This window comes from Schistocerca gregaria, chromosome 8 (assembly GCF_023897955.1).
Source record: "Schistocerca gregaria isolate iqSchGreg1 chromosome 8, iqSchGreg1.2, whole genome shotgun sequence".
In the NCBI taxonomy this organism is placed as follows: Eukaryota; Metazoa; Arthropoda; class Insecta; order Orthoptera; family Acrididae; genus Schistocerca; species Schistocerca gregaria.
In genome coordinates, this window is record NC_064927.1 from 315,680,826 (window position 1) to 315,705,521 (window position 24,696).

Here is a 24,696-nt window from a genome sequence, read left to right on the forward strand (position 1 = left end):
ATTTGTGATGAAAATCGGAATGGCTACACAGAGCGCAATTGCAGAACTACATTCAAAAACTTCAGCTGCCTTCACACAGTCAATTTATTTTTGGCTGAAATTATTCAAAAAATTTAAAAATAAACGATCGAATTATGAATGAAATGACGTCAAAATTTGATTACATTCTAATTAATTCTTCCCACCTAAAAAATCCCCGAAAAATCAGTGTCGAACAATCTCCTAACGCCGTTTCCCCCCTTTTTAAGATGATCAGCAGTAGATGAACCTACTGACACACAAGTAGTTACAATCATATCTGTCTGTTATTCACTACGTCACTCTAATGTCACATTACTCTTATGTTTCACTTATGAATGTATGAAGAGTGACTATCTAAATTATTTTCAAACGGCGTTTTTAACTATATCAGACATCGAAACAATGGTTAAATTGCGTCACACAAAGGGCAAATAATGTAATAATATTCAGTGACGACATAGGTCGCATGATTTGTTTCGAGAGCCGCATACTGCGTGAGGATTACGCAGCGACACAGGGTGAATAGATAGCATACCACGCTGCTCGTTCTCAAACTACAGTAGTGTGACTTACTGCACTGTAGCATGACGTTCATGAACATCAAGTCCGTCATTGTGACAGCATGTCACACACACATGCGTTTAACTTATTTTAGTTTCCAATTTTCGTTAGTGGTCTGCGATGAAAATACTGAAATTAATATGTAAACACAGCTATTATACCGGAGATGGATTGCGGTATCCAGAGGAAGGGAACTTTGTCCAATGCGGCCATGATGGGTTGGTATTTTTCCCAACCCTCCTATATCGGTAGTGGTGGGACTCAAAGGCGCGCGATGTTCCTAGGATGTCAAGTGTCGGTACTAAGTTTTGAAGAACCCTGACAGGAAGCAGCACTTCAAAAGGAGTGCAATTAGCGTTAGGATTTTGGAGCGGAGGGTTATTAGGAGGAGCAGGAATTTACCAACGAAATTAACTGCACGCGACAACTGAGCCGAGCCATAAGCCTGAATCAAGAAACAATTACAAGGAGCAGTTTGGACCTAGCGAAGTCAGCCAGACAGCCCTCGTGATGTTGACGTTGCAAGTCGCACATCCTGTAGGGCGAAGCTGTTATTTTGAAGTGTTAAACTGAAGTAGGGATTTAGTGATACTTCGAGATCAAAAGAAGTTACTTTTCAAATAGGGACTGACTAGAAGAATCGGCAACACTTTTCCCGAATGTTGGCGTGGGATTCTGTTTAGTCTTTTTGCAAGCGAATATCGACGTTCAGTGAGAATGTATTCCATTTCTTTGCGTGGAATTTTTAGGAGCAGTGTTTTGTGTTCTTGCTCAGCCACTGGTGTTGAACCGTTTTGCTGTTCTAGAGGTTACAGACAGGAATTCCTAGGATCTACTTGGAAGCGATGTAGGAACTGTTAGCCGTGTACATACACTACTGGCCATTAAAATTGCTACACCAAGAAGAGATGCAGATGATAAACAGGTATTCATTGGAAAAATATATTATACTAGAACTGAAATGTGATTACATTTTCACGAAATTTGGGTACATCGATCCTGAGAAGTCAGTACCCAGAACAACCACCTCTGGCCGCAATAACGGCCTTGATACGCCTGGGCATTGAGTCAAACTGAGCTTGGATGGCGTGTACAGGTACAGCTGCCCATGCAGTTTCAAAACGATACCACAGTTCATCAAGAGTAGTGACTGGCGTATTGTGACGAGCCAGTTGCTCGGCCACCATTGACCCGACGTTTTCAATTGGTGAGAGGTCTGGAGAATTTGCTGGCCAGGGCAGCAGTCGACCATTTTCTGTATACAGAAAGGCCCGTACAGGACCTGCAACATGCAGTCGTCCATTATCCTGCTGAAATGTAGGGTTTCGTAAGGATCGAATGAAGGGTAGCGCCATCGTAACACATCTGAAATGTAACGTCCACTGTTGAAAGTGCCGTCAGTGTGAATAAGTGGTGATCGAGACGTGTAACCAATGGCACCCCATACCATCACGACGGGTGATACGCCAGTATGGCGATAACGGATACACGCTTCCAATGTGCGTTCACCACGATGTCGCCAAATACGGATGCGACCATCATGATGCTGTAAACAGAACCTGGATTCATCCGAAAAAATGACGTTTTGCCATTCGTGCACCCAGGTTCGTCGTCGAGTACTCCATCGCAGGCGCTCCTGTCTCTGATGCAGCGTCAAGGGTAATCACAGCCATGGTCTCAGAGCTGATAATCCATGCTGCTGCAAACGTCGTCGAACTGTTCGTGCAGATGGTTGTTGTCTTGCAAAGGTCCCCATCTGTTGACTCAGGGATCGAGACATGGCCGCACGATCTGTTACAGCCATGCGGATAAGATGCCTCTCATCTCGACTGCTAGTGATACGAGGCCGTCGGGATCCAGAACGCCGTTCCGTATTACCCTCCTGAACCCACCGATTCCATATTCTGCTACCAGTCATTGGATCTCGACCAACGCGAGCAGCAATGTCGCGATACGATAAACCACAATCGCGATAGGCTACAATCCGACCTTAATCAAAGTTGGCAACGTGATGGTACGCATTTCTCCACCTTACACGATGCATCACAACAACGTTTCACCAGGCAACACCGGTCAACTGCTGTTTGTGTATGAGAAATCGGTTGGAAACTTTCCACACGTCAGCACGTTGCAGGTGCCGCCACCGGCGCCAACCTTGTGTGAATGCTCTGAAAAGCTAATCATTTGCATATAAAATGGCTCTGAGCACTATGGGACTCAACGAGGTCATTAGTCCCCCATTCGCATATCACAACATCATCTTCCTGTCTGTTAAATTTCGCGTCTGTAGCAGGTTATCTTCGTGGTGTAGCAATTTTAATGGCCAGTAGTGTATTTCGCTACAGTGGTCGGATCTCGAAGTCTCCCTGGGAGTAGTTAGGCAGCTATAGCGTCTTCAATTATTGACTTTTTAACGGTAAGAAGTTATCTCTGCCACGCGGGTTATAGCAAGTTTGTCGCGCCTTGTTCGGATTGATTTGACAGTGCAGCACTGCAGAGGATTAATTCCGGTTTACCAACGCACACTTCCGAGTGTGTGCGTGAAACAATACGTCGCGTACTTTGTGTCTTTTCCTGCGTCGGCCTCGAGTGGAGTTTCGTCATATGCCACGGCAGCTCCGAGGACGAACGAAAGGAACAACGTTACAATATGAATGCGTGTAATCCCCTCATCCGAGCTAGTGGCTAGTGAGGGAACACGGTACGCTAGACGTCAACAACTCGACTACCGGAGAAGCAGAAGAATAAGCGCAACACGTGGCAGAGCGCCAGAGCGCTGCGGCGCCGGCGAGGAGCGGCTGATCGCAGAGTCGGCGCAGGTGCCCCGCGGGACGGACACACCTAGGAAGATCCGCGTGCGTGACGCAAGCGCCAATGACATCACGCGCCGCGCGCCTGGTGGGCGTAACGGCTCGCAGCGCAGCGCCGCGCCCGCCGCGGCCTTCTGAATGCCGCAGCCGCGCCGCCGCTGATTCTGGCGCCGTCTGGGGGCCGCCGGGGGCGCCCGGCTTGCGAAATCGACACCTGCTGCGTACACAGTGTGTGACCCAAGTCCCCACAACGCTACGTCAAAACAGTATACTTTAGCCTGAATCACTGACACGGAAAAACTACGTATCCAGCGTATCTGTATGCGCCCTACACAAATATCTCTGAGTTCCCATATCTTTGAGTTCCCACATCCATATTGGTATCTTGTAGAGCATCTCAGGACTTACGCTCCAGAATCCTTGTACAACACTTTTCCTCGATTTGTCATATTCCTTGTTCGTCTTCGAGACACGTAAGACTCGATTATACCCAATAACGAGTTGTCTGGCATACATCACAAAATGAGACGGGTTCGTTTCCGACTCTTCCACATAATGAGAATTCTCCTTAGATCATCAAACCACAGTCCTCGTTTGAGCTGCGATATATCGCCCATTCATCAGAAAATAAAGTTATTTAGAATTTGGATATTGATCCAACAAAGCACGGCAATCTGTAGCTCGCTCCTCCATGTCGCTATCAGGTAATTTAGTCGCAAACATTGCTCTGAAATATTTCAATTGTGAAAACTTTTTTAATGTAGTCATGCAATGCTGATCGTAGTATTTGAAATTCAGAGGCTTTTTTTTGCGAATGGATTTCATTGGTGACCGGTCATTTGACTGAGTGACGGCGGCACACGTTTCCTCTCGATTTGTCTTACGGGATTCGGAGACGTATCGCGAACCCGTTATAAACCACCGACTACGGTGAGCATGCCAAATGGGTAGGACTGCGTAATTTATGCATCCGCAGTGAACAATAGTGAAAAATACAGATTTTTACTTCATGTAGGGGTTTTGAGCACTTTAGTTGTGGCGTAACAGACCACTACAGCATCGAAGTATCATTGATAACGTCGTAGGTGTTTGCCTCCAACGGCAACTGCTAGCGAAAACTGCAATCGGTTTAAGTCGGCGCTGAGTCACGATATGGCAAAAATATTACAGTTGCTAATCCCCTCGAGTTGTCACACTGACACGAGGTAATTTCTAAACGTAAGTTACACATTATTATCGCAGGTAAAGTAATTTCACTTACTGCTGCACTACACTTCAAAGTAACACGGATAATGTCACCAAGTCTCTGAAAATGACAGCACGAACTTTCTGCCACCCGTTCAGTTTCTGGATGACAGAAATCCGATCCTTGGTCACGGAGCACGCCCTCGGACCTCATTTTACGAAAAATTTCAACCCCTCTCCCGGCCCGCCAAGGTGTTCTATCAGCTTTCCGAAAAGATGGAATAAATGTTGGGACCATATCACTGTGGCTTGATACGACATTCCATTTGGCCTGTGCAACACCAGAATTTCACTGTCAGTCTGTGTGTAATTTTGACGTTTTGCCCACAAAAATAATACTACCCGCGTACTTTAAATTTGTTGTGCATTTCCACGTGCCGTGCCATTTCACTGTCGCACTGTGACCCACCTGATACCCACACGGCAGCACTCCTGTGTCTGCAGGAAGCCGGGAACAGGTACTCTCTTCTGACAATGCACCGCTCTTGTTTCGCAATGTTGTTGAAGTGGGATGTGTGTGACAACTTTCTGAAGTAGTTACGTACGCTCCTTTTTTAGAGCTTCTAACTTAAGAGAAAATTGCTATTTACTTGCTCATCGTACACTTTCATATCCATTTCCTAGGTTTCCATGATGATTTTACGAGTAGACACGGTTGTGGTATTATTATTAAAGTTATTACTTCTATAAGCAGAAAATGATCACAACATTCGTTCAAAGAACATATGAAACCTAAAGCACGGAAAAGCCCACTTTTTCACATACAATACTCTTGGTTTTTACTTACCGACGCGCTACCTCCAAGGTCTTGAAATTGCAGCTTACCTGAAACGAAAAGAGATTCCAGTGAGTACGCTTAAAAGCCATGTAATAATTTATGTAAGGAACAAAACAAATATATTCGCATTCTTCTGACTAATTCCACAAATGTAAAGAAATCGAGTTATAATATGCAGTCATGACTTATTAAACTGATAAATCGGTAATTTTCACACCAGTCAAAAACTGCATTCTTTGGAACTGGAACTAATGCATTCTTGTTGCAGTCCGAAGTATTTTGCCTGTCGCATATATTTTGCACACCAAATGGAAGGCTGTCAACAGATCTGACTGTATATCGTCTATCCCCCGGGCCTTGATTCGACTTAGATCTTTCAGAGCTTTGTCAAATTCTTCTCGCAGTATCGTATCTCCCTTCTCGTCTTCATCTACGTTCGCTTCCCTTTGTATAATACTGCTTTCAAGTTCACCTTCCTTGTGTCGACCCTCTATATGCTCCTTACACCTTTCACCTTTCCCTTCTTTGCTTAGGACTGGTTTAGCATCTGAACTCTTGATATCCATACAGAAGATGGACACTATAGCACGTTATGCGTTTCCCACGCAGAGAGTGAACGAAGAAGAAACGGAGACGGGTGGGTGAACGTGACAATGCGCACCAGCAGAGGTGCAGCCGCTACCCGGAACTTGGGAGCATGTTCTCTGATCGGACCCCGCCCCGGCGTGCGTGGGAACCGCGGGAACATCCGCCACGGCCTGGCGCGCCCATTACGATGATTGCCGCCCATTACCAGACCGTCTTATATCACGCGCTTTTACTAATCAGCTGTAATTGTGAGAAGCGAGTGGGTTCGAATGGCTCTGAAATCCAACACAGCCACGCGGTAGCGACAAGGCGTGCAAGGCTACGTATCTCTCTGCATCCAAGGCAACGGCTCCAAAGTAATTTCGCGCTACGCCCAGTCAACATCCTGCCCCTTCCTCAACCGTCTAAGCTACAGAAGGCAACTTGTCACATTTTCCAACCCTCCACAGCGAGGTCATTTTGACACTGGATAAATTCCATTAGGAGTGTGGTCAGCCAAAAATTAGTTTGTCACTTGTTATAAAAAATCCTTACAGGAAAACCGTGGACTGTGGTCTATGTACGGTTTTCTACGTCCATAGCAGTATGCATTTCCCCGATCTGGATCTTAACAGCACAATATTTCATACATATAGGGAATGCAAGTTAGAGGAATAATTTGTAACACGGTATCTTTACAGTATTTAACACAAATACGGTACCGTACAACCATACCCAAGTGGAAATCTGAGTTTTCTACACGAAATGCGCTGGATACGATTCCACAGAATAATTTGGCAGTGCCGTCACGGGAAACCATCTCAAGCAGGTCTGATGCGAAGGTCTCGAAGGCTGTGGCAATGCTTCTTCCCAACTCTGGAGACGGCGATGGAGGTGAAGTGAATTACAGCAGGTTCTTGAGTGAACTAGCACCAAGAAACCTCACACATTAAATCATCCGACTCGCATATTGGTTTTATAATAGAAAATGTTGTTTGCGGCAGATGCGCAGCCAGCACGTATCGATTAAAGTTTTCCTCGAGGTTTACATCTAGTTTGACCGGTCTTGCTTAGTAAAAAAAAAAAAACACTGTTTCTCTCATTCCTCTAGCGTAAATTGCTTAACCGTAGACACTATCGGATTTTAAATGACTTCCTAAAAACGGCAGAAAACGCGTATACCTCTCAGTTACACCATGTGACAGCGCAATGTTTCCCTGCTCCTTATGGCTTGATACAATATCTATTGGCATTTCCCTGTAAAAGACATGTCTCCCAATTATTCTTTATAAAAACGTTCCCGTTAACTCCATCATTATCAATAATTTATGGCAGTGAAATTTTCGCAAAGCTCTTGGCTTTTACTCAATAACGTGACTGCAGTTTACGGAGCAATTATAGTATGTATCGAAATTGCTCTAAACGCCACCGTGTAATCTTCGCTGTTGACATTGCTGTAACTTGAGTTGTTGCTTGACTTACCGCTTGGATTTCTGAGAGCTCCATAAGATATCCTGCGAGTCACTTCCCCTGTTGACAGACATTTGTGCCGCCAAATTGTTCGTACTGCCAACAGATTTGCGCCGCATGAAGAGCACACCGTCCAGCCTACCGTCTAGACAAATGTAAATTCACAGCACTGTCTTTATCTACTCTCATATTTAAGCACACTCGAGTACCCGTCCTTCCCTACCTACAGTGTTCACGTTAGATGACACGCGCTAACAACAAAATTTCAATTGTTAGGTCATTAATGATGTGGTATGACTAACTGACCACGAATTTATGTTCAATATTGGTAACAATTTCGTCTCCATAATTTCTTTAATGACCTGTATTAGTGCATTACGTAATGATGTAGTCTGGTCACTATTTGCAATAAAACGAAATATCTCAAAAGGGAGAGATGAATACACTAAGCAGATTCAGAAGGATGTAGGTTGCAGTAGGGACTGGGAGATGAAGAAGCTTGCACAGGATAGAGTAGCATGGAGAGCTGCATCAAACCAGTCTCAGGACTGAAGACAACAACAACAAACAACATCTAAAAAGGGGATACAGCATTTGTGGAGAAACGCCTTCAGCCACGAATCGACTAGACAATGCTGTTCATATCCAAGCGGGGCCACGTGGAACTGATTCATGTACAGGACCGCATGTGTATGAAACCAGCGCTCTTGCAAGACATTGTCTCTTACACCATTCGTCTTACTAAAAGCTCCTTCTGCAGCCGAGATGATCTTGTCATCCGAAAGCAAGAATGCACTCTCTGATCGAACCTACATTAAATCAACAGACCCTGTTTCATATGGGATCTCTTAGTCATCGACGATGTTTTTAGACTCCTACAAGAATCGCTAACTAGAATCTAACAGATTGGGCCAGCAGCTATCGCAATAATACATAAATTTATAGAACCAACCTGTAGGGGGTCAAAGTAAGCGAAAACGTTTCGGGGCTGGTTCGTAAATATTCAACCATTTCTGAGAAAACGATGGTCAAACTTTTCATGGAACTTTATGTGCCTTTCAGCAAGTATATGGTTCAATCGAAGCGGCTGGACAGCGGCTGGCGTCGTGGTTTCACACTTTTGCGCCCCCCGTTTATCTATCCATGCCCGCAGAAGATTGCTACACGATTGTTTTTCAATGTATATTGAAATAACGTTGTTCTTATTCGTGTACTAATAGTATGTCTGGTGAATGAATTAAAATGAAACTAATAAATGAATGAAAAAGTTATTTAAAATTGTTTTCTGTGAAATTCCTGTAATATATCTTTATTCTCAATTACGAGCGCCAGATTTCGGACAAGTGATCCGTTACCCGTGGTTTCATGACAAATAGTTGGCAACACGTGAAATCTTCATCAATGTTAACGACGTTTCTTCTCCGAATGAGATTTCTACGAGTAAACGTTGCACCCTCAAACCTGCCTTCGCGCCATGCTAGTGGTTCTATGTTTAGATTGTTTCTACGGTCGGTGCAATCCAAGGAAAAGCACAAAGTTTTCCTGAAGAAGCAACATAAGAATGTAATATAAGAATTAAGAACTGATATAAGAATCAAATACGAGAATACGAAAATTTAGAAAGGTTTTTGAACCTCTGAGAATATCACACCCACACACACACACACACACACACACACACACACACACACATTATATTGTAAATGTATGACACTTACTGTGAAATCCAGTTGTAATTGCACAATTAATGTAACGCCCCCCATGAACCATGGTGCCTGCGGTTAGTGGGGAGCCTTGCGTGCTTCAGCGATACTGTGGGTACAACCACAATTGAGGGGCATCTGTTGTGAAGCCAAACAAATGTGTGGTTCCTGAAGAAGGGCAGCAGTCTTTTCGGTAGTTGCAGGGGAGCAGTCTGGATGACTGACTGATCTGGCCTTGTAACATTAACCAAAACGGCTTTGCTGTGCTAGTACTGTGAACAGCTGAAAGGAAGGGGAAACTACAGCCGTAATTTTTCCCGAGAGCATGCAGCTTTACAGTGTGGTTAAATGACGATGGCATCCTCTTGGGTAAAATATTCCGGAGGTAAAATAGCCGCCCATTTGGATCTCGTGGAGGGGACTACTCAGGAGGATGTAGTTATCAGGAGAAACAAAACTGGTGTTCTACGTGTCGGAGCGTGGAATGTCGGATCCCTTAAAAGGGCAGGCACGTTAGGAAATTTAACAGGACCTCTGGTCACGTGAATACAGCATTATAAAAACAAAATCAAATACATGTAAAGCAAGAGTAGGTTTAACAAAAAAAATAGCAACGCAGGCATTTGAGGTGCACAAACAACTTCCCAGAGGGCAAAGAGGTGGCGACCGGACGGGTATCCCGCCAGCGTCTGTCATTACCAGCAGGCCGCGGTGGTTTAGTGGTTCTAGGCGCCCAGTCCGGAACCGCGCGAATGCTACGGTCACAGTTTCGAATCCTGCCTCGGGCATGGATGTGTGTGATGTCCTGAGGTTAGTTACGTTTAAGTAGTTCTAAGTCTAGCGGACTGATGACCTCAGATGTTAAGACCCATAGTGCTTACAGCCATTTGAACCATTTGGGGGACTGGAATTCGACAGCAGGAAAAGGAAGAGAAATGAAAGTAGTGGGTGAATATGAGCTGGCGGAATGAAATGAAAGACTAAGGCCGCTTCGTAGAACTCCGCACGGAACATAATTTGATCGTAGCTAACACTTCGTTAAAGAACGCTGAAAGAAATTTGTATACGTGGAAGAGATCTACAGTTACCGGAAGGTTTGAGATTGATTATATAATGGCAAGACAGAGATTTAGGAACCAGATTTTAAAACGTAGGATATTTCCCGAGGCAGATGTGGCCTCTGAGCACTATTTATCGGTTGTGAACTGTAGATTTAAACGGAAGATTCTGCAAAAAGGTAGGCATTTAAGGAGATGGGACCTGGGCAAACTGTAAGAGCGTTTCAGAAGATGCATTACCGAACGATTAACGAGAACAGGAGAAAGGGATACGGTAGAAGAAGAAAGGGTAGCGCTCAGAGACGAAATAGTGGAGGCAGCAGACGATCAAGTAAGTAAAAACACGAGGTCTAGTAAAAATCCTTGGGAAACACAAGAGATATTGACAGGAAGTGCGAAATGGATACGCTGGAGTTGCTAGAGGACAAATGTAAGGACTTAGAAGCATATATTACTAGGGAAAAGATAGATGACGCCTACGTGAAAATTAAAGAGACCTTTGGAGAAAAGAAAACCACTTTTAAGAATATCAAAAAACTTGGACAAAAAACCAGACCTAAGCAAACAAGGGAAGGCAGAAAGATGGAAGGAGTAAGGTCTATACAGAGGATATGTACTTGGGAGCAATATTATGAAAATAGAGGAGGATATAGATGAAGATATAGATGAAGATGAGATGTGAGATATGATACTTCGTGAAGAATCTGATAGAGCATTGAAAGTCTTAGGTCGAAACAAGGCCCATGGAGTAGACAATATTCCGTTAGAACTACTGATATCCTTGGGAGAGCCAGCCATGAAAAAAACTCTTCCATCTGGTGAGCAAGACGTATGTTGTGCAACCAGTAAAGGAAACAAAAAATGGAGTAGGAATTAAAGTCCAGGGGTAAGAAATAAAAAAAATGAGGTTTGCCGATGGCATTGTAATTCTGTCAGAGACAGCACAGGACTTGGAAGAGCAGTTGAACAGAATGGACTGTGTCTTGAAAGGAGGATATAAGACGAACATCAACAAGACCAAAACGAGAATAGTGGAATGTAGTCGAATTAAATCAAGTGATGCTGAGGGAAATACATTAGGAAACGATACACTTAAAGTAGTAGACAAGTTTTGCTGTTTGGGCATCAAAATAACTGGTGATGGTCGAAATAGAGAGGATATAAAATGTACACTGTCAATGGCAAGAAAAGTGTTTCTGATTAAGAGAAATTCGTTTTATCTGAAAGTGTTTCTATGGAGTGGCTCTGAGCACTATGGGACTCAACGTCTTAGGTCGTAAGTCCCCTAGAACTTAGAACTACGTAAACCTACCTAACCTAAGGACATCACACACACCCATGCCCGAGGCAGAATTCGAACCTGCGACCGTAGCAGCCCCGCGGTTCCGGACTCAAGCGCCAGAACCGCACGGCCACCGCGGCCGGCTCTATGGAGTGTATCCATATGTGGAAGTGAAACATGGGCGATAAATAGTTTGGACAAGAAGGGAATAGAAGCTTTCGAAATGTGGTGCTACACGAGAATGTTGAAGATTAAATGGATAGATCACGTAACTAATGAGGTTTTTTTTTTTGTCATCAGTTTACTGACTGGTTTGATGCGGCCCGCCACGAATTCCTTTCCTGTGCTAACCTCTTCATCTCAGAGTAGCACTTGCACTACGTCCTCAATTATTTGCTTGACGTATTCCAATCTCTGTCTTCCTCTACAGTTTTTGCCCTCTACAGCTCTCTCTAGTACCACGGAAGTCATTCCCTCATGTCTTAGCAGATGTCCTATCATCCTGTACCTTCTCCTTATCAGTGTTTTCCACATATTGCTTTCCTCTCCGATTCCACATAGAACCTCCTCATTCCTTACCTTATCAGTCCACCTAATTTTCAACATTCGTCTATAGCACCACATCTCAAATGCTTCGATTCTCTTCTGATCCGGTTTTCCCACAGTCCATGTTTCACTACCATACAATGCTGTACTCTAGACGTAAATCCTCAGAAATGTCTTCCTCAAATTAAGGCCGGTATTTGATATTAGTAGACTTCCCTTGGCCAGAAATGCCTTTTTTGCCATAGTGAGTCTGCTTTTGATGTCTTCCTTGCTCCGTCCGTCATTGGTTATTTTACTGCCTAGGTAGCAGAATTCCTTAACTCCATTGACTTCGTGACCATCAATCCTGATGTTAAGTTTCTCGCTGTTCTCATTTCTACTACTTCTCATTACCTTCGTCTTTCTCCGATTTACTCTCAAACCATACTGCGTAATCATTAGACTGTTCATTCCGTTCAGCAGTTCATTTAATTCTTCTTCACTTTTACTCAGGATAGCAATGTCATCAGCGAATCGTATCATTGATATCCTTTCGCCTTGTATTTTAATTCCACTCCTGAACCTTTCTTTTATTTCCGTCATTGCGTCCTCGATGTACAGATTAAAGAGTAGGGGCGAAAGGCTACAGCCTTGTCTTACTCCCTTCTTAATACGAACACTTCGTTCTTGATCGTCCACTCTTATTATTCCCTCTTGGTTGTTGCACATTTTGTATATGACCCGTTTCTCCCTATAGCTTACCCCTACTTTTTTCAGAATCTTGAACAGCTTGCACCATTTTATATTGTCGAACGCTTTTTCCAGGTCGACAAATCCTATGAACGTGTCTTGATTTTTCTTTAGCCTTGCTTCCATTATTAGCCGTAACGTCAGAATTGCCTCTCTCGTGCCTTTACTTTTCCTAAAGCCAAACTGATCGTCACCTAGCGCATTCTCCATTTTCTTTTCCAATCTTCTGTATATTATTCTTGTAAGCAGCTTCGATGCTTGAGCTGTTAAGCTGATTGTGAGATAATTCTCGCACTTTTGTCAGCTCTTGCCGTCTGCGGAATTGTGTGGATGATGCTTTTCCGAAAGTCAGATGATATGTCGGCAGACTCATATTTTCTACGCACCATCGTGAATAGTCGTTTTGTTGCCACTTCCCCTAATGATTTTAGAAATTCTGATGGAATGTTATCTATCCCTTCTGCCTTATTTGACCGTATGTCCTCCAAAGCTCTTTTCAATTCCGATTCTAATACTGGATCCCCTATCTCTTCTAAATCGACTTCTGTTTCTTCTTCTATCACATCAGACACATCTTCACCCTCATAGAGGCTTTCAATGTATTCTTTCCACCTATCTGCTCTCACCTCTGCATTTAACAGTGGAATTCCCGTTGCACTCGTAATGTTACCACCGTTGCTTTTAATGTCACCAAAGGTTGTTTTGACTTTCCTGTATGCTGAGTCTGTCCTTCCGACAATCATATCTTTTTCGATGTCTTCACATTTTTCCTGCAGGCATTTCGTCTTAGCTTCCCTGCACTTCCTATTTATTTCATTCCTCAGCGACTTGTATTTCTGTATTCCTGATTTTCCCGGCACATGTTTGTGCTTCCTCCTTTCATCAATCAACTGAAGTATTTCTTCTGTTACCCATGGTTTCTTCGCAGCTACCTTCTTTGTACCTATGTTTTCCTTCCCAACTTCTGTGATGGCCCTTTTTAGCGACGTCCATTCCTCTTCAACTGTGTTGCCTACTGCGCTATTCCTTATTGCTGTATCTATAGCGTTAGAGAACTTCAAACGTATCTCGTCATTCCTTAGAACTTCCGTATCCCACTTCTTAGCGCATTGATTATTCCTGACTAATGTCTTGAACTTCAGCCTACTCTTCATCACTACTATATTATGATCTGAGTCTATATCTGCTCCTGGGTACGCCTTACAATCCAGTATCTGATTTCGGAATCTCTGTCTGACCATGATGTAATCTAATTGAAATCTTCCCGTACCTCCCGGCCTTTTCCAAGTATACCTCCTCACATTGTGATTCTTGAACAGGGTATTCGCTATTACTAGCTGAAACTTGTTACAGAATTCAATTAGTCTTTCTCCTCTTTCATTCCTTGTCCCAAGCCCATATTCTCCTGTAACCTTTTCTTCTACTCCTTCCCCTACAACTGCATTCCAGTCGCCCATGACTATTAGATTTTCGTCCCCCTTTACATATTGCATTACCCTTTCAATATCCTCATACACTTTCTCTATCTGTTCACCTGCAGCTTGCGACGTCGGCATGTATACCTGAACTATCGTTGTCGGTGTTGGTCTGCTGTCGATTCTGATTAGAACAACGCGGTCACTGAACTGTTCACAGTAACACACCCTCTGCCCTAACTTCCTATTCATAACGAATCCTACACCTGTTATACCATTTTCTGCTGCTGTTGATATTACCCGATAGTCATCTGACCAGAATTCCTTGTCTTCCTTCCACTTCACTTCACTGGCCCCTATATATCTATATATCTAGATTGAGCCTTTGCATTTCCCTTTTTACATTTTCTAGTTTCCCTACCACGTTCAAGCTTCTGACATTCCACGCCCCGACTCGTAGAACATTATCCTTTCGTTGATTGTTCAATCTTTTTCTCATGGTAACCTCCCCCCTGGCAGTCCCCTCCCGGAGATCCGAATGGGGGACTATTGCGGAATCTTTTGCCAATGGAGAGATCATCATAACACTTCTTCAACTACAGGCCACGTGTCCTGTGGATACACGTTACGTGTCTTTAATGCAGTGGTTTCCATTGCCTTCTACATCCTCATGTTGATCATTGCGGATTCTTCCGTCTTTAGGGGCAATTTCCCACCCCTAGGACAAGAGAATGCCCTGAACCTCTATCCGCTCCTCCGCCCTCTTTGACAAGGCCGTTGGCAGAATGAGGCTGACTTCTTATGCCGGAAGTCTTCGGCCGCCAATGCTGATTTTTTATGAAAATTTAGGCAGTGGCTGGGATCGAACCCGGGACCGAAGACGTTTTCATTATGAATCAAAGAAGCTACCCCTAGACCACGGGTCCCCCCTCAATGAGGAGGTACTGAACAGAACTGGGAAAAAAAGAAATTTTTGTCAGAACCTGACTAGAAGAAGGGGTCAGTTGATAGGAAACATTCTGAGACATCAAGGGATCACCAATTTAGTACTGGAGTGAAGCGTTTGTGTGTGTGTGTGTGTGTGGAACGATGTATATTGCGGTAGTTACTTGGAGATGATGAGGCTTGTACAGGATAGAGTAGCATGGAGAGCTGCATCAAACCAGTCTTCGGACTGAAGACCACAACAACGACATAACGTACCTGTATCTCCTAACTTGATACGAGTAGATAAATGAAAATAAAATAAATAAAAACAATTATCTCGTTTCAAACGGGGGACGCAGACGTGATAGGCCGCCACCAGTTGGGCTGAGTTTTTCGACCGCTAGTAGAAATCTAAGGTACCTCGAAAACTTTGATGGTCGTCTTCTCAAAAACGGTCGAGTATCTACGGATATGCCGAGATGCGTGTTCGTTTATTTTCATTCCTCTTCCACTGAAGCGAAGTTTCTGTGAAATGGGTTATGGTATCTGCCGTGTTCTTCTCGATAAATGAAGAACCAGGGAAATAAGCTATGGATCAACAATTTTGAGCTCATCCCTCTTATTTTGCAGTCCTTCGTATAGTAACAGTCTGAAATTCATTCGATACCAGATGTCTTATCTGATATTGACATTTCAGAGTGCCAACTGCAGAAGGATAATACAGCTATGGAAAGAGACACATTAAAACGCTACATTTTCATTACGAGGTGAACGATAATTAACGCGTGCTACAGCTTTGTTGCCCGTCTTTTCCCAGCCTGTAAGGTCTCAGATGGTGCGTAGTTCGGGAAGTCCCGCGCAGGACGGGGTGTAATTGCGGCACTGTGGTCGGAGCAGACAAAGGAGCGGCGGCGGCGGGTGTGGGGGCGGGGTCGGCCACAGGAAGGCGCGGTGCCGCCCACCAGCCGCTGCTTCCGCAGGAAGCCGCCCGTGGCCGCACCGCGCGACCGTCCTTGGCATACGCACTCGCTGGAACCGCCGCCGCATCCTTCGGCAGCAGGTCCACAGTTTCGGCGTTCCCCGCACTGCATCGCGTAACAGGCTGCGCGCTGGTGAACAAGGCACAGAAGCATTTCACTTCGAGGCTGGATGCCACAGCTGTGCTGCAAGAAACCACACGGACTTCTATCCATCGAGGAAAAAACCTCCAAACTAACGGTAATTCACTCGGCTGTCGAACGGCGCGAAACTTCACTCAAGTGGCGACCGTATGCTATGTTAGAACAAAACGTGCGTATCAGATCTACTTTGAAATTTATTAAATGGAGTTTGGAGTAGACCAAATAAAATCGATAGGAATATGACCAGTGCGAGCAGTAACACAAACGTTTTATACTATTAGCGATTCTGTGCACGTCTCCCGTAGTGAGAGAGTCCAATATGTAAACTACAGTTTTCGTTTCAAACCAGTAATTACAGTCTTCAAAATAATGTTCTGAGAAGATTGGACAGACGTTCCAAGCCACGCAAAAAGTCACTGGCAAAGCCCTGAGTCTGATTTTCAATGCGTTGCAAATTTCTGGAGAGGAACGCTGAACACAGAGCACTGAAGAGCAAGTAATTTAAGCCCTGAGCTCGTATAAAATTTTTCGTGGCAGCTATTTGAGAAATACTGCAAAACAATGTCTGTGTGTGTAAATAGGACCGAGGTATTTACAGTTCAGAGCCGAAAGGTGTACTATCGTACGGAACGCAGGTATGCCGTTGGAGAGTTAAACATGCAGAGGGTGGCTAAAACTGGAAACACTGCAAACACAACACATTACCACGTCTAATACGATGTAGGAAAACCGTTGGCATTCAAATCAGCTTCCATTTATCCCGGAAGAGATACATACAGGGTCTTCATGGTTTTCAAGGGAATCTTGTAACATAAGCGATCATGCACCCTTCGCTCCAAAGCAGACCACGAAGGCTCGATAATACTGACATCTGCTGCCTCTGCTGAGCGGGGGAGATGGGACAATTTATCCTCGTGTTCATAAAACTGTCCCTGGACAAAACGAGCTTTGTCAGTAGGGGTCACGTCCTTTTGGAACATAGCACCGCCATTGGGGAACAAAAATTGTGCCATGGGATGGACCTGATCAGTCAAAATGGTCACATATTTCTTCGCAGTAATGTGACCTTGCAGAATAACTGTGCGGCCCATGGAACACCACGATGTGGCTGGCCAAATCATCACCGAATCCGCACCACGTTTTGCTCTTGGGACGTAAACTCGACCAGAAGTTCGAAGCACTGTGAAACAATACTCATCGGACCAAATGACTTTGTTCCATTGCTCCACTGCCCAGCTATTTTGGCCTCGGCACCACGCTTTCCTCTTACGGGCACTTGCATCGCTGACGAATCCATTTTTGAATTCCAGCTCGCCCTGAAATTCCCTGCTTCTGGACCTTTCTTCGTGTTGTCCTGGTACCGACAGGGTTCGTGAGTGGGACGTTCGGTTCTGTAATGACCTCTGCAGCTGTCAGCTCTTTAGTTTTCGCCACAATCATATTCCATGACTGTCTGTCAAGATTACTCAACACACAATTTCGTTGGTGTTGTGACTTAGCAGATGTTTCTCTGCTTTCCCTGTACGCGGAATAAATCTTCGATACGGTGCCTCTTGATACACCTAACCCTTGGACTACGTTGGTTCTGCTAGCACCAACTATACGAACACCGACAATATGCCCAAATTCGAATGCTCTGAGCTCCGACATGACGCACACATCTACAAACAACAGTGTTCTGATCACGACTGACTCGTGCAACGTGCTGAGGACACCGCACACGCACCGCTCGTTGTCAAATACAACAGCCCATCCTGCGGAGTGGCTACCATCCACCACTATGTTCAGGCATGCATTTCTCGCGTTATTTTCATACTGGTCTCTAACCCTGTACTTAAATTTTACGCAGTTGGAAGGAACTCTTGCCACAAGCGACGGAAGTGGTTCAAATGGCTCTGAGCACTATGGGACTTAACGTGTATGGTCATCAGTCAACTAGAACTTAGAACTACTTAAACCTAACTAACCTAAGGACATCACACAACACCCAGCCATCAAGAGGCAGAGAAAATCCCTGACCCCGCCGATAATAGAACCCGGGAACCCAAGCGTGGGAAGCGAGAACGCTACCGCATGACCACCAGTTGCTTGTGGCAAGAGTAGTGGGGTTAATACATAGTGAGATGGTCTTGGGTGTCAAGTCTGCACGCTAGCTTGCTTTTTGTACTTTAAATGGTGAAGAACTCTGATTCCCAATTGCGACTTCGTAAAGTTTCCTGGGCAGAAAGCAGCCACATAGTGGAAATAGTTGATTAATGTTAAAATGTCGGCTCAACCATCTATGTACAGTGTAAAAAACAATAGTATTTACACACTTCAAAAGCAAAGCTTTTATTTTCAGAATAAATGAACAAAAAATCTCTAGAAGTGACCAATATAAAAAACAAGAAGAGAAATAATAATAAAATAAAGCGGCTATTTTCCTTGCAGCCGCATGCTGCTCTAGGTTCTCGCAGAATCACAATAACAGCAGATACCTGTTTTCCTGCAGGATGTGGCTTTCAGGAACATACAGGGGCCGTCTATTCACGTAGCTGTTATTGTGATCCTCGCCTCACTCCCGGCAATTCCATTTCAACCTATTTTATCAGTTGACGGTGATGTGGAGAGTTCACAGCTGCAAGGAAAGTAGCCACGTTATTTTATTATTATTTTTGTTCTTTTTTATGTTTCGTATTGGTCACTTTTAGACGTTCTTGTACGGTTATTCTGAAGATAAAGGACTGACCTTAGACAAGCGTAAAATGCAATGTTGTTAACACTGTAAGTAGTTAGTTTGAGCCCATATTTTAACACTGGATTTTACAACCGCAGCCGGCCGGGGTGGCCGAGCGGTTCTAGGCGCTACGGTCTGGAACCGCGCGACCGCTACGGTCGCAGGTTCGAATCCTGCCTCGGGCATGGATGTGTGTGATGTCGTTAGGTTAGTTAGGTTTAGGTAGTTCTAAGTTCTAGGGGACTGATGACCTCCGCTGTTAAGTCCCATAGTGCTCAGGGCCATTTGAACTTTTTTTTTATTTACAACCGCAACCTCATATCCATTATGGATAAAACCGAAGTATCTGATTATTTCGCGAGTCCAGTTTATACCGCGACGTTGAATCTTTCCGCGAGTGAGATCACAGAGGTACTTTAAAGTTTTCGTTGGGAAAAGTGTTGATTCACATTGTAGAATAAACAGTTAGCTTAGTTATTTGTGGACTGCGAGGGACTCTTTGTGTTTGCATTCAACAAGTCTGCAAAGAAGTCACGAAAAAGGGCACTGTTTTACATCGATCTGCTATCGGTAAAACTGTTGGGATCAAAATCAATTCAGGTAAATTCTACCGATCATTTGTTTCCTTATCAATATACGTTAATGAGACCGTCTGATAGCAGTAGGAAGTGAATGTCACTTTTCTCCAAAATCTGCTCAATGAAAATGAAAGGCTGCATTGCTCGTCCCCAAAATGGTCTCTGGACCTAAGTTGAGAGCATTATCTGCCCATTTCGTACACTGAATTGTCGCCTGTTGGAGATGAAAAGAAACGAACCGTGTACAGTGGAGTACCTTCATGTCATTACACGAAATCATCATCAACTGTGTCAGTATAAGGGAGTCTCATAGATATCTGCACTTCTAAAATTATACGTCACATCAAAAAATTTGCTGGCACTATATTTAACAAGAATGGTCTTCCGATGATTATTTGCCCGCCATAAATGATGGCATGCCCACTGTAAATGTCTCCTCCTATAACGTGTGGAGATAAATGCACATGGAACTGATTGCGAAGTAAACATCCCATTTTCATCAATCATGCCTACAATGTTCAATTACAATGTCAATGTGGTGGCTGCACGCAGGTTAGATCCATTTACCCCTCATCCGCTGAAAATTTGGATGCCAGGCTTCTGATCACAGATATCACAGTCGTTGTCAATATGGCTTTATATTATTAATCTTACGTCCACCTCTTAGCTTGACTAATAGTTTACCAACAATGGTGTTGTAACAACGTACCCAAGTTTCGTATAAATTGCTTCGCGATTTGCTCAGCTACTATTGCTTATGATCTTTTTCCTAAATTTACGAAAACTGTAATACATATTGAAAATAAATATACCTCGTGTTCTTCCGTCGGATTATTACCCTAGTTTCGCTGATTGGTTAGCAATAAATTAATTTGATGTTTCATTTCACTGTTTAAGCTGCTTTTCTTATAAGAAGAATTATTGCGTTCGTTGTTGTATTCCACCCAAAGTCACAGTCTAAGACTGCAAAATTATGACACAACGCAGCTTCTCATAAAACTCATACAAACAACAGCTCGAAGCCAGATGATCTCTGGAGATTCGAAAATACAGTTCGCGAATCCTCTGTTTGTTTAAAAAGCACAGGTTATAAGCGAAAAATTATTCTGTTGTTAAACACGTTACAAAGAAAAAGCATGTCTGCATGTAAATCGCAAATGGGTGAACGTATGCTACTCCATTGTGTTCGAAATTGGTATTTGTGTCTACGAAAGTACATACGAACTATCTATTCCAGGTATGTCTGTAACGTGTGACAAACGAACTCTGTATGACAACGGAAGAATCCAAGAAGGAAACCTGTTTTAACATCACTCATGATTATGAAAGAGCGTGCACGCAGGTAATAAATGTGGAATGTAGACTGCACTGTTTTGCAGCGTAACTGTAACTGATCTATGTCGATTGAGACACGTTCTTATCATACTGAAATGGAGGAACGATCACTACACAAAGACAGTTCTAGAGAGTTACACTAACTCTTCTCCATGTACCAGCTGAGGTAGTGCCAAACGGAAACGACGAACGACTACCGGAGATTGTCGCCGCAGTGCTTATGTGTTTTGTCGTCCTGTTAGTGCATCCGTGTCTCTTGTTCCGTGCTCCATCGTTCACGTGTGCTACTTTGTATCTCTCCGTTATGTGCTGTGTGAATCGCTTTTAACTTGACTGCTCCACAGTGAACGGCTTCTGATATTTTACTCTGTTTGTCTACTGTTTTTTAACCTCCATGTCTCTTTGTATCTCTTCCTGCTTGTACTATGTTCATGTCTGTGGCCGAAGAGCGGCTTAGTTACGCCGCTGCTGGCCTACCTATGTATAGGTATAAAATAACAATAAAGAAAAAAAAAACGAACGACTAGCAGTCACCGCCGCGTACAGCAGTCTGAGCTTCTAATCCGTAAAACGCTAGCGAAGTTGTAGCACCTGTCCACATTTGTTTCGGAAAAGCGATCCTTCGAAATCTACAGACTGCCGCGTTGGAGTGAACCTTGGCCTCCCGTCCGGGCGACGGTAAGGTTAAGTGGCGAGGAGTTGGCTCGCTTTGGCACGGATGCTGATGGACGACGTGCCGTAATCTGTAGACAAGCGAGGAGGGCGATAGGTGCGAAGCGGACCTAACTGCTCAGCTAGCGGGCCGAGGCCGGATTCTGCCGTGCCGGTCGCCCCGCTACCCGTTCTCAACTTGCCTTTGGCGAGTGCCAGCGCAGCCACGGAACGTCTACCAAACCTACACGCATTACTCCGCAATCTACCAGCCGTAATTATAATAAAACTTTTAAAACGCAGAACTTCCGTGTGGATTATTAAAATGTTACGCATAACGCAAATTTTTATTTTTATTTGATTTTTTTCTAAAAATGACTTAGTGTTCAAAGTGGAGACTTCTCATCACTGTACTAACTGATCAGTTTTCAGTCCCCATCTTGCAGTTAAAGCTCAATTTCTTTGCTTTCAAATAAGTAGGTTCTAGAAAAGTATACTGCCTTGAGCAAACGTAATTTTCTTCTTTTGTCATCCAATATGTTTTAGTGCAGTTTCATCATCATCAGTGGGTCCCTTTGTTCATTTATCAGTCTGTCTTCTACCGTACGGTTAAAAATGTCATATAACACCGTTGGTTGCGATATCCCAGGGGTGCATCGGAAAGGTTGTCATTCCTCTGGGCACAATGGCCGCTATCCTTGTGAATATGTGACAGTTATGTCGCATGCGTATTTTTGGAGTGTAAGCGAGCGTAATGGATGCGTTTGTAGTGCACCGCGTCTTATCTGTATTGTATGATAAAGACGATGAAAGAAGGGAGTGTGTGAAATCCGGTGCCAGTACGTAGCCTACTCTTCTGGCAAAGCCCCAAGGGCGTCGTCAAGCCTAACGTCCCCATTCCGACAGACGTACCACCATCAACACTGTCACATTCCCCCACTGTAGTCAGGCACTGTGGAGGGGTCTGGAATTTCATCTAGGACTCTGGCACAACGATCTGTGGCCGTGAACTACACGCTACCGCTTCTTACCGGCCAAATACAGGCAGCGAAAATGTCATCCACCAGCAGGATTCCCTCGTATCTGAGTCGACTGGCACCACCCAGGCGTGCGTTAGCGCCCTCGACTACGAAGGCTGCCATAGAGCTGATATTTTTGTATAGGTTGTCACACGCAATTTTTGTAGTTTCTATGTTGCGATGACTGAAGTTGTACTCGCAAACCCACTATGTCTCGGGTTGTGAGGTTGCTCATCACGACAACCAACGAATTAGACAGGAACCTTCGTCATCTGAGGCAGAAATCCGTTGTAGGAAGAGCGCCGCGGGATTACGACAGTATGTGTCTTATCCTCAAGAGGCCCGACAGAACGAAAATCTGTCCGGCGATTCAGCTGGTGATCCCCTGCAGATATACGAAGACGGAGAAGATATCTGGGAATAATAGGAATATCGCTGATCGCAGATCCCCACTGATTCTCTCTTTTGCTGTGGCATTCCTTGCAGTTAATAACAAAATACCATTCCTTGTGTACGCTAAATGCTGTTTTTTATTGATCTTTCACATGTGTGTACATCTTCTGTTTCAAAATAATGTTCACTTAATAGGCTTACAGACTCAGCTGTCACCTCCAGACCACAAGATCCTCACGTAGATGTAAAGTGTGAGACCACCTTCAGCACAGCATCAGGCTCATTTGGATCATTCCGTCTACATTTATACTATAGCAAATCACACTATTGTGTATGGCGGAGGATGTTCTGGTACCACCCTGGTCCGATACAAGAGATGAACTGATGGCCCTTATCAAGGCAGTTTAATAAATATAGTTTCTTCCCTTGCCTGTTCCATGCACGAGTGGAGGATGGGATGAGCTATTGTCGATAAAGGTCCGTGTCAGCTCTAATTCAGATTCTAGTCGGGGCCATTTCGCGAGACGTATGTGGGAGGAAGTAATAAGTTGTTCGATTCCTTGAACGTAAGCTGACGAAATTTCGACAGCAAAACTAAGTGTGATGCACAACACTTTTTCTATAGCGTATGCCACTGTAGTTGGTTGAACTCCACCGTTTGTTTTGTTTTGCTTTAGGAAGCAAAAAACAACTGGGGTCATATGCGCTCAAGTCAAAACTATAGAACACGACCACAGAGAGGAGTTAAACGTCTATACGTCAGCCCCAATGGACAGAATAAGGGGCAGCTAAAATCTGGCACGTGGAAAAATGGCTAAAATACCATACAGAAATGGAGGTCCAAAACAAAAAATTTAATGGCCTTCGCCATATTGCTTCGGCGGATAAAAAGTAAAACGAGGTCGGCAGCCCGCGTGTCATTCGCTAGAATGGCTGATAAATCAGACGGCAAACGTAAGCTGGAAGGGTACTTTTAAAGAAGGGGCATTCCAGCAGGAAGTGGCGGACAGTTAAAATTTGGGTGCAATGTGTACAAATTGGTGGGGTAGTGCCACTTAGCAAATGACGATGGCTAAAAAGGCGGTGCCCAATACGCAGCCGAGTTAAAATAATCTCCTCCCGACGGGAGGGCCGAGAGGAGGTCGTCCTGGGCGCTGGGAGGGCTTAATAAGCCGAAGCTTATTCCCGTGCGGGGAGGACCATTGCCGCTGCTAAAGGGAGACCACAGGCGGCAACGCAGGGATCATCGGAGGGAATATAGGTACTCCTGGGCTGAGGTACGAGGACTGCAGCCTTGGCAGCAGCCTCGTTTCCTGGCAGACCGGCACGACTAGGGACCCACAGAAACACGCCACTAGCTTCACGAAGAGTGAGCAGGTCACAGTGTTCGTGGACCCGCTGCACTAAGGGATGAGCAACGTACAACGCACATAGACTTTGGAAGGCACTGAGTGAGTCTGATCAGAGGATAAAATTGGAAAGGCTGTGTCGCCGGATGTACTCCGTGGCCTGATACAAGGCGAAGAGCTCTCGGCTGTAAATATTGATGACTGTGCCGGAAGCTGATATCGAAAGACACGGGTGCCAATGACGAAGGCACACTTGACCCCACGGTCGGTCCGAGAGCCATCAGTGTAAAAAAAAGTACAATCGCGAAGTTGCATGCGAAGGACGTGAAACTAGAGGGGATAGACCGAGGCTGGTCTAGTGTCCTTAGTAAGCGAATGGAGGCCAAGGTTCACATGGGCCGCTTCACGAAGCCAAGGTGGTG

The 24,696-nt window shown here is 44.5% G+C and overlaps 1 protein-coding gene across 2 annotated transcripts in view; it reads right to left on the reverse strand.

The window, feature by feature from the left end:
- The window catches only part of LOC126284187 (Krueppel-like factor 8), a 1,008,191-nt gene that overhangs the window by 235,989 nt on the left and 747,506 nt on the right, over positions 1-24,696 (reverse strand). The window contains exon 4 of one of the 2 annotated variants that reach the window (XM_049982933.1): positions 5,425-5,462. The exons of the other annotated variant lie outside the window; for it this stretch is intronic. Coding sequence (XP_049838890.1) covers positions 5,425-5,462 — 38 coding nt within the window. The remainder of the gene's footprint in view (positions 1-5,424; positions 5,463-24,696) is intronic. 2 annotated transcript variants of the gene reach the window in all.